Genomic DNA, 11,522 nt, shown 5'->3' on the forward strand with positions numbered 1-11,522 from the left:
TCAAAATGACGTCGATTAAAGTCTTTCCATAAATACAATGCTTGATATCACAGCTGGAATATTAATTTCCCTTCTAGTTTTCACGTAAAAGTCTTTTTGTTGAAAGTTCGTTCACCTTTATGAATAAAATTGATATGTATTGTACAATTTTTGAACGCTTTTAATTGTTTATATTTTGGAAAAAAAAAAACTAAAAAGTAATAAAATCAACACTAAAGAAATCAAATAAAAAATCGAAAAGAGTTAAATTAAACATATGTGTAATTAAGTCAATATAAAAACTACCGATAACTTATTACACTAAGAAACTTTGTTAGTACATTACTTTAGAAGTTGTAAAATTTTCGTTTAAAAAACAGAGATAAAGTTTAGTTAATCAGCATAGTTTTAAAAATTCGTATTGTTAAAGAAAATAATTACGTTAAAAGAAAACCTATAGAAAAATAATAAATACTTTAAAATTTGGGAAACTCGATACAATTAATAAAAAAAACCAGTAAAGATCTTTAAAATGATTTTATTCTGTATTTAATCGAACTCTATTTTTCAAATAACACGTTAACCTAAATTAACTTTGATAATAAAGTGAATGAAAACAAAAACTTTAAACTTTAAAACATATATAATTAAAGTTATATAATTGTTTGGCATCATTATATTTTTTACCTATTTTTGTGCAGTATTTTTTTGTTTCTGCTTTATAATTTAAAGTTACAAAACCAGACTTAAGAAGTAGTGACCCATAAACAAAGCCCTTAAATATTTAGATATTAAATTCAAACTTTTATCATCAATCAAAAGAAACTTTAAAGTTTGTTACAATTTTTGTTAAGATTTTCCTCGGAAACAACTAAAGAGCCATTGTCGTATACTTTCGCGCTAACAGAATGACGCTTGCAATCCATTATCTAAATTTCTATTTTGAAGAAAACTTAAAAACAAAGTTTGTTCTTAGTTTCCCTCTCAGTTTATGATAAATTACACTGAAATTTAAAATTTGTAGACAATAGTCAAGGTGATAGGTCGTTCACACTAAAAGTAAAAAGTGTCAATTAGCAAAATTAAGGTTCAATGAAACACTAATTATGTAACTAAACTAAATTTCTTGTTTGACTTTTGTTGTGCTTTATTTAAATAAAGCTTTTTGAAAATTCAATTAAGCATACAAAAAATTGTTTTAAAATTTGTTTAGTTTACAAAAAGTACATTTTAAAAAGCAAAATTCAATTAATTTGAATGCTTTCATATCACATGCTCTTTAAAGAAGAACAAATGTTTAAACAACGCTTTTTGAGTAAAATAAATAATTATTTAACACGTTATTTTCATTGTTAAAATACTATGTTTTTGGCAAGGTAAAGAAATAACTTAAACGTTCATTTATCCAAAAAAAACGTATCCTGTTTTATAAATGTTTGTCAAACTTTTGACAATAATACGAGTAAATAAAAGTAAGGATTACTATTTATTACATGTTTAAATTTTATTTTAAAAGAAACTACATGTGAAAAAAATAGTTCAGCAACATTTAAAAAAAAAGTAAGTTAACTAAACAACATTGCTTTCAATAGTTTATTAGTTTAACAATGTTTTTTTAAAGTTAAAAAAAAATTAATACTAGAACAAATTCCATATCTTTTTAGTCTTTTGTCGCCTATAAATTTGTTAATAGGGGTATTAAAAGGTTTTTTTGAATAATGAGATACTTTTAATCTTTACTATCTTCTAAAAACTTGAACTTATTTTAAAGAGGTATTTATCAAGTAAGCTGTGGTGTACGACTCGGTAACCGAAAGGATTTTTCGTTCACCAGATCCTTAGAACAAACTTTTTGAACGCCTTTTTTTAATCGTTCAATAAACAATATTAAAAAGTTTATATTTTCTTTAAGGGTTTCTCATTAATAGTTAGACGAGAAAAATTGTATTTTATCCCAGTTTAAAAAAATAATGTTTTACCTAACAGAGATAGTCAGTAAAAGTTGAAGTATAGTTCAAAAATATATAAATCAAACAATAAAAATTTGCACAAAAATATCTAATAAACGATTATAATTTTCTATATATATAAGTCAAGCAAGCATATTTTCTTTTATTTGTTTTAGATACATTTTAAACAAAAGGTTTTAAAACTTTTAAGTAAAATAAAATATTTTTTGAAGTAAAATTACTTTATAGAAAAACATGCAGTTGATAAAAAAAAGTTGAATTACGAAAAGTTATTGCAATTGTAAGGAGAACCAAAAAAATACATATATTAAAATACAATACTTACCAATTTTAGGTAATAAAATCTATTGGAACATAATATTGTTAAACAATATACTTTGTTAAAAGTTATACAGTACACTCATAACTTCATTCAAAGTTTAAAAATAAAATTATTAAAACTTTTAGAGAAGTTTAAGAATGGTTTTGATGTTTTTTTTATTTTCAAGAAAAAATACTTAATTGTAGTTATGAGTTTATTAATTTTGCTTCTTAGCTGTAGTTTAGAAATTTGACAAAACATTTAAAAAAAGTCTTCTTCAACAGCCACCTTATACTTTTTTGATTCAATAGTTTTCTTACAAATGTAACAAAATCAAACAAGTGTCCAGCTGTTGTTTACAGTTAATCGTAGCTCTAGTTCGTTCAACTTGCTGTTCAAACAACCTTACCACATAAAGGTAAAAAATTCAATGTATTATAAGAACGTAGCACTTTAAAAATAATTTATAATGAATTTTTCGGAGATTGTTTATTCTGGGATTTCAAAGAACACAATAAAACAAGACTAATTAATGTTGTGAACTTGTAGGCAAATATTATGTTAAACTGTATTTGTTTTATCAATTGTAATTTGACAGTTCGTTTTTAAAAACGAAAAACTTCAAAATGTAAAGGAAATGACTTATTATTTAAAAGTTTTATAAGAATTTCAATTAAATTGTTTTATTGAAATAAAATGTATTGAACGTTGGGTAATGCATTTGTTTATTAGGAAGTCATGCTCTTAATCACTTAATAAGATATAGTTATTTCTAATTTTTATGAACAATACTGTTTTACTTAAAATTAATTCATGATAAAGTTTTGTTTTGTTTTTTTAAGTAATACATAAAACTTATATATTTTTCAAGATTATTTTTTTCACAAAACGTTAATTGTAAGTTAAATAGAAGTCTATAAAAGTCAGTGTATTGAATTTATAAAAGTCTATACTTTTCAATTTGTAAATCGTAATTGTTAGCAATAATAATAGTTCATAGGTTGTTAATATTTTAATAAATATATTACGTTTAGCAGCCTAATTTATTCGTAGAAACTAAATTCATAAACATAGTATAATAATATTATGTACCAAAAGTTTTTGATTTCTTGAAATTTTCATTAGTTTATAAATTTTTTTTGTTGCTGTGTTTCTTAAGCTATCAGTTATTCGAAATAATGAAAACAAAAGAAAAAAAAAACTATATTTAGCAGTTAATTTTCAAATTTATTTAAAAATACTTTATCTATATACTACAGTAACTAACTAATACTATAACGTTTATAAGAAAAAACTAAAAAAGTACCTGACAGTTTGAACTGATTAAAAGCTGATTAATCTAGTAAAAATTAATTTTGACCAGTAGGAGTAACTTTAAAAAGTGTATATTTAAAGCTAAAACAAATAGTTAGTTTTATAAAGTTTATAATATTTTTATAAAAACAAAGTTTTTAAAAAGTTTTGGTTGTTTGTTTTATTATGTAAAGTTTCTCATGTTAATGTTTACCAATACTTATAGTCTTAAGTTGTAGAACACTTTAAACACTTTCGGTCTAACTTAATATTTGTTTGCTTACAATTTGTTTTACATGTTATTCCACCGGTTTTAACACAAATATGAATGAGAAGCAAATATTAAACATGTAATATTACTTAATAAGTGCGTCATACCTTACTTGTTCATGTTGCAAGGATGAGTTAGACTTGAATTATGTCAAAAAGAAGCATTAGTTTGTAGTAAACTTAATTTCAAAATACAATAAAAAAAACTTAATATCAGTTTTCATTTGGTCAATAAAAAGTAAAGTCAAAATTAATATTATTTTTATAAAACTTAAACTATTTTTATAAAACTTAAACTATTTTTATATGATAAACTACACTTTTATATATTCTTTTAGGCCATTTTTCGTATCGGTGAACGACTCAATAACTGAAAGGTTCCTCTGTACACCAAGTCCTTAGACCAAACTTTTTGAGCGCTTTTTTGTATCGTTCAGTAAACAATAATAATAATAATCATAATAACAATAATTATAAAGACTTTAAGATATTCAAAACTGATATAAAAACATAAAGTTATTGAGTTCTAGTAAACTTAATAAAATTGTAAACCACTAGTTAATTATCAAATTAGGCTGGTTTAGTAGCGTAGTATAATTCTTTTTGTACTTAAATTCAGAGGTTTTACCTCTTATACAGTGCAGAACAATTGTTGTATGATATGATAAGTTTTTAGATAATGTAGTTTAAAAGTTGATAGCTTTAAAAAAACTATTTTTTTAATTCTTATAGTTTAGAATGTTTAACATATACGTAATGAACTAAAAGTTTAAAATTCCATACAGTATGACTTCTAAATACATTTGAAGTTAAGACTTATTAAACTTGGGCATGAGATACTTTTGAAAGTACTAATAAATAAAAACATAATACGACACATTTTATAATACCAAATAAAGTTTTTAGAATTAACATAAAGTTATTTATATCAAAAATAAATGAAAAAAAAAGTTTCATATATTTTAGATGATTGGTTCTGTTCGTGAACATATTTGAAAATAAAAGTTTTATTAACTTTAAGCTTATTATATGCATTCTATTTTATAACCGAATTTGCTACATATTTCTACTCGAAAACATGTCTTTATTAGGGTCTAACAATTTTTAGTTGTAATAAATAGTTTTTTCCAGTAATTTAACTGTTTAATTAAAAGTGCTTTTGTATTTAAGTGTAAGTTTTTATTGTAGAAATTAGTATTATAGTATGTTTATTTGAGTTAGCAATTATTAAAGACTCATTTAAAGTACGAACTGGAGATAGATTTCAGACCACAATAGTAAATGTGCGTATTCGTTTTACAAAAGTTGTTTCTCTTTGCTTTTCAAGTGACATGTGACAGTAGTACATCAAGTGTCGTTGTTATTGTCAAGTTAAGGCTTGTGGTTTCGTAGTAATGTGATGCTTACAAAAGTAACAAAAACACAAAACTTTGCTTGCCATAATGTTTGTAGGTCCGTAGTTCCGGTTATATGATTTTTAAAGGTTTTTTGAAAAATGTTGAAGATTTATAACATTAAAAAAAAATAAAATAAAACACTCTTTGTTTTTTGTAAGTCACATACTTATTTCAATATGATTTTAAACTATAAATTATAATAGCCTACTTTGAGACTAGTAACATTGTAATTTTAAATTAAATACCATATCATGCTTTAGATTTCTATTTTTAGCTAGTTTACAATGGTTAACATATAATTAATATATCTTACGACATACTTATAAATTACTATGTAGGGAGTTGTTTTAAGAAAAACTTTTTATGTGTCTTTAAATTTTTCAAACAGCTTTTAAGAAGAAATAAGTATCAATATAGTATTTAACTTATATTTACTTGCAACCTATTTCGATTGCTATTTTTAAGTATCATGTAGTCATTTAATTTAGACTGAGTATATTAAACTATATTTTTTATTAACAGTTTCTGCGATACTTCACCTGCGTTATTATTGGTTTTTACATATAAAACTTCAATGAACTTTCAATGAAGTCTTTATTATATAAAGTTGAAGCACTATACGACAGTTGATTTTTAAGTAAATTACTCAATTTTAAAGTTAAACTTTTAATTATATACTTTTTAATGTTTTTTTATAGGAATTCCAAAAATTTCAGTGCTTATCTTAAAGACATAAGCTTTATCAAACAGCTAGTAAAAAAGTTTTTTATTTTGTGATTTTACGTAGCAGAATACTTTTTTCTAATTGGCTAAAATGTCTAGGAGTAGAATTAAGTTTTCTACGATTTATAAGGAGAATTAAAGCGATTTTATTGTTTTTCTATTTATTTAACGATTACTTCAAAGAATAAGTTGCTTTTTAAGAAATAAATTAAAAAATAAGCTGTGAATGAATGTAATTTTGAATAACAATTAAAAAACAAAGGTTATAACAGTACTAAATTTTATTATTTTACTATACTTGTAAATTTATAATAATAAACAGCCATAGAAATTTAAGTACTTGATGTTTTAATCTGTTTAATTTTTTTTAGTATCTTAGCTGTTTAAGTTGGATAATATTTTATTATTTGTATTAAAACAACTGTTATAGCTATTTGTCATAAAAATTTTTTTCAAGTTTTTATTTATGATAACAAAAGATTAAATTTTTTATATTATTTTACTTATAACTTTTCATTTGTAAAAAAATGTTAATGAAACTTTTACAAGTCAAAATTGATTTGATTGTAAAGCAATTTATTGTTTTTCAGGTCTTTAGGCTAAATGTATAATAACTGCTTAGATTTACAAAGCAAAAAGAAAAAAAAATGATGCAATTATTTCTTTGTTTTATTACAGTATAGTATACATACAAAATGATTGAAAGTTGCAGTGAAAAGCTACAAATTTATAAAATAAAACAAACGATATAAGTAGTAGTGTGATGAATATGTTTACAACAAATTATTTTCGTCATTGTAAGGAACATTTATACTTTAAGAAAAACAAAATAAGAAAAACAAAAATATATCTAAAAGACTAGGTGAAAATATTACTCATCTTAATGATATATTCACATCATACCTTATCGTCTTCGTTAATTTGTAAAAGTATTTCCTATAAAGCGTTAAAAACTGCTGAGTCTAAAACAGTGACAAATACCAAATTGTTCAGGTAAATTTTCCTGAATAAGAAAAAACAGAAGAAGTATCGAAAATTGAAATATTCTTTGAAACTTTTTCATTCAAAACATCGTCGCAAGAAAAAATGCCAATGGTTATATCGTTATTGTGTCTATTGTTGTCCTCTACTCTGCTTTTGTTCATCGTTCTCTTTTGAAACGACCTTGATCGGTACATGGCTGCTGTTTCGCCAAACTCTGCCGTCGTTGTTATTGTCTTCTCGTCAAAATGAACCTAAGAAAAAATATATAACTAAAATTAAGTTTAAATGATATTTTTTTTTAACATATTATGATCTAGAAAACGAAAACAAACATACTTTTCTTTTAGGTTTAGAAGAGGGAATAAACTTTTTAGTTTTTCTCTGCTTGTGACATACTAGAATACCGTTCAACTTTTCACTTTTGAATTTGGGAGGCGAAACTTTTTCGTCGTCTTTAGTCGTCTTCAGTTTGCACAAAATATTGCTGAACTCGCTTGATGCACGAGGCATGAACTTGGGAGAAGAACTTAAATCAGAAGTATCACTTTCATACGAGTCACATCTTTTGTATGAGGCAGCCTTTGTTTATAAAAACGTTTTAGAAATGCACTGTTTTGGTTTTTATTAAAATTTCTTGAAAATAAAAGTTATATTGTTTAGCAATAAGTTTGTTTACCAGAAGTATGTAACTTTATTGTTACCAAATAATATCTTACCTGTCTTTCTGTAATAGGAATGCATCTGTTTATAAGCTGATTTTTGTTTCTATTTTTTTCCATTGCAACACAGCGTTCAATCATATTGTTGAAAGAAAAATATTTAGGTAAATGTTATCAAACTTTTTTTTTGAAGTAGTACTTATGCTTTAAACCCAAACTTTTGGCCCAACTTATATTTACAGCACTCGTAGAAAAAGAAGAAACGAGAGAATGAAACAGTATAGCGACATCGTGTGGCCAACATTAAGTAAGAATTAACCAAAAAGGGGGTTTGTGCTTCTCAAAGGCAACTCCCACAAAATAAAACCACCGTGTTGCAACTTTTGTTAAACTGCTTGTTAAGCTCAGCCTTTAATTTAAATCCGGTCTATTACTAAAAAAACTTCGAACTCAAATTAAGGTTTGTAAGCGGATAATTTGTAGAAAAAAATTCTCCTATTTAAAATGTTTTTTATAGAAACTACAAACAAACTTAAATGCTTCGCAATTATCTGTCAGCTTTTCAGCATAATTATAGTTTTTAATATTTCTGAAAAATTTCACTTTTTTTAATAGCTAAATGCTTATGAAATCCAGTTAAGCAGCACTATCAAATACTTTAAGAAGCTTTGTTTTTCGATATTACTAACAAAATTATAAGTTTTTAATTATAAGTTTTATTTTTGTTAGCTTATACTTTTTAACAATTTTTTACTCAAAACAGCGTTTTTCGCAGTTTTGAAAACGTTAGAATTTTTTTTTAAGTTCTGTAAGAGAGTTGCTAAAACTCATCACAATTATTATTTTGTAGCTCGACGACCGAGCTAGAGGTCTTTCAACTGTTCAGGCCCTTTAGAAATATCTTCGTTTTCTTTATCATATTTACTAAACTTCTGTTCCAATAAAATGTTCATTCAACTGAAACCTAACGTCTTCAGATAGTTTCATGTCGTGGAAAAAAACTAATACAGTTAAAACTAAAACACTTAATTTTTTAAAACAGTAACACTTTTAGTTACAATCCTTTTAAAAGCTTACTTTGTTTTTTTTTTATATATAAAGTAAAATTATTTTAAACCAACATGTTTTTAACTAATCACATTTAATTTTCTTATAGGTTAGTTAGACATGAATTTATCTGGGAAGTTTATTAATCTTTAATTTTCAGTATAGTTCAAAAATTTTTTAGTGCTCTGGTATTCGTTGAAAATTTTCAACTTTTAAAAGATTAAAATAAATACACCCCATAAAAATATTATGTATGTTACTTTTAAATTACTAAGTTGTCTAGTAGTTTTTTCATAGTATCTGATAAATATATGTTCTAAAACATATTTGTTTTCGTTATACTTTTAAAAGAAAACCAATAAACTTAGTTTATTGACTTTTAAAGTACTATTAAGTCATAGACTTACATAATTTTTACTACAAACTTGATAAGCAATACCTTTATTTGTATATTGAAATTTTCTGCTTATTAGCAAAAAAATTGTTTTGAAAAACGTAAAAAGTCTTATAGAGCAATAAGAATTGAGTACGTAAAATTAATTTCAAGGCTTGTTTAAAAAAAGTCTTTTTTTAAGCCGACAATTGCCTAGAAAACAAACAGTTTTTGTTTTTTTTATGCTAGTAGCTTAACCAAAAAGCGCTCAATGAATAGCAGTCAGCACTTAAGTAAATATACAGTAGTTAATAAAGGATTGGGTGTGTATACTACAATGGGGTGATCCGAAATTAAAAAAATATTCTGTAATATTATGTATTCCTGAAAATAAAGAAAATATATTAAAAAAATATACGTTATTCTCAAACAAACCCTTAAATAAACAACACCTGTTTGTTATACTTCGCATTAAAATTCGCAAAACTAGTAATAGCTTAGTAGATTAGAAAAAAAGTTTTTTTGTTAACACTAATCATGAAAAAAAAGGGATTGTTACTTTCTAATTAGTTGTTAAAGTACTTGTAATTTACTTGTAATTTTCAAAACAAAATTTTTTGGCTCACTTTACCTGTAAAAGGAGTTTTACAAAAATTATTCATAAGAGATAATCAAAATTGTTTAAACTAACTAATATCTAAAAGCACTACAATATCAAATCTTATTAAAAACTAAAAACAAAAAATCAATAACTTTTACAACGTTATAAAAAATATAAATACATGTACTAATCAAAATATCAAATTTTTTTTTTAAATTTCTTAAAGAAAATATAAGTTTCTAAAGTATAATTTTTAGTTTGAATCTAGATGTTTTATACAAACTGTGAAAGCATAAGTATTTATTTATTATAGCTTTATCTTTTTTAACATGATGATAAATTAATTGACCACGAAAAGTATTTATTAGGTTTAAATTCGGCTTTACAAAGAAGATCGCTGTTTTTGGGCCAAAATCATGTATGAGTAACATTCTTATATAAACTTTTTATATAAAAACATTATTGCAAATTAAAGTTAGTGATGTCGACCCTAATTGCTATCTTAGTTTAAGAACTATTGTTTTAAAGTTTATTTGAAATGTAATTCTAAAAACTAAAAAAAAAACCATTTAAGAAAAAAATAAGCTAGTTTCATATATTAAAAGCGAAAATTATTTTTCAACGGTATCTACAATAGATAACTTTGGTGGTTTACTCTTTAAATATAGTATAACTTTACGACAAACTTTGGTCAAACGGTTTTTTTGCAATAACAAAAACTTATACAACATGACACTTTAAATTCAAGTTACATAAGAATGCAATATTCTTTGTAAAAATTAAAATTTTTTTGAACATTCATGTGTAGAAAACACTTTACATTTAACAGCTCAAAACAAATAAAAAACAAACATAAGCCTTCAAGTTCATTATAACTTCAAACTGTAAAAAAAGCACGTCGCTAAACATGGTCAACTTTTGTAGATATCAAAGGCCATTATTACTAATTACCTTTATATAAACATCTATCTTAAGTTTAACTAATAAAGCACGTCTGTTAGTTTTAAGTGTTCGTCTTGTAAGGTATTTCAAAATCTTCTTATGCACGTATATCTTACACTTTGACCTAACTTTAAACTGAAATAAAGTAAGATAAAATTTAAAACAATTGCAATTTTTGCCTTTAACACCTAGAAAACATAGAACAATTTTAATGTTAAATTATAATTTTTTTTTAAATTAAACTTCGTTACAGACTTTACTTCCAAAGTTATAGCTCTTGCTTTATATAACTGTATCTAATTTAAAAAATATAATAAGTTTTAAATAATAAAGAAATTAGAGTATGAAAAATGTAACTTATATAAATAAATTAATCAAAAAGTTGTTGATTAAAACTAATCTTTTATATAGTTTAAAACACCACAAGATGCTTTCTGCAGACTTAGCATACTTATAGACCAAAAGTTTTTTTTTTTAATTTTCATGTAGTTGAAATAACTTTATAAAAAATGCTGAAAACAAATAAAACACTTTTACACATGAAATTTAAAAGGAAACTTTTTTTTCAGATACTTTTATTATTATTTACTTATTTCATTCACAAAAGGATCATAATACAGCTTATATATAGAATATATTTAGTTTTACTAATTTACAAATATTTTTTTAACAGTATTGCATAGTCAAATTTTTTTTCGATGTTTTCTTTATTTACACAGTTTAAAACTTTTTTTTGCATTTAGTGTTATAATTTATATATAAGTTAAAGTATCAATTAGTTTGCTATAATTCTTTTTTATTTTAATCGAAAGCTAAAACTTTGTTGTTGTTTGTGTAATGTTTAGTAAAACCTTATTTGAAGAAAGTATGAAAAAAACCTAACCTAAACTTGTTTGATATGAAGCCAAAAGTATGTACCAAGCAAAAGACTAAGAAGAGGTAGTTTTTCTAAAACAAATGGTTACAGTTAAATGCTTTTTAAT

The 11,522-nt window shown here is 23.9% G+C and overlaps 1 protein-coding gene across 1 annotated transcript; it reads right to left on the reverse strand.

Moving 5' to 3' along the window:
• Window positions 1-6,646: 6,646 nt before the first annotated feature.
• Window positions 6,647-7,774, reverse strand: LOC145846762 (uncharacterized). Its single transcript, XM_082953380.1, has 3 exons — window positions 7,634-7,774; window positions 7,254-7,496; window positions 6,647-7,168 (listed from the first exon to the last, which is right to left on the reverse strand). Exons 1-3 carry the CDS (start codon window positions 7,715-7,717, stop codon window positions 6,923-6,925), a joined length of 573 nt encoding a protein of 190 aa, XP_082809506.1. The 5' UTR covers window positions 7,718-7,774; the 3' UTR covers window positions 6,647-6,922.
• Between the last annotated feature and the right edge of the window lie 3,748 nt (window positions 7,775-11,522).

Source organism: Thalia democratica, chromosome 1 (genome assembly GCF_965202585.1).
Source record: "Thalia democratica chromosome 1, ktThaDemo2.hap1.1, whole genome shotgun sequence".
Taxonomy (NCBI): Eukaryota; Metazoa; Chordata; class Thaliacea; order Salpida; family Salpidae; genus Thalia; species Thalia democratica.

Coding starts and splice junctions, on each gene's coding strand:
- LOC145846762 (XM_082953380.1), bottom strand. CDS start 7,717: ATGATTGAACGCTGTGTTGCAATGGAAAAAAATAGAAACAAAAATCAG. Junction 7,497..7,633: donor TTCCTATTACAGAAAGACAG/GTAAGATATTAT, acceptor TTATAAACAAAG/GCTGCCTCATACAAAAGATG. Junction 7,169..7,253: donor CTTCTAAACCTAAAAGAAAA/GTATGTTTGTTT, acceptor ATTTTTTCTTAG/GTTCATTTTGACGAGAAGAC.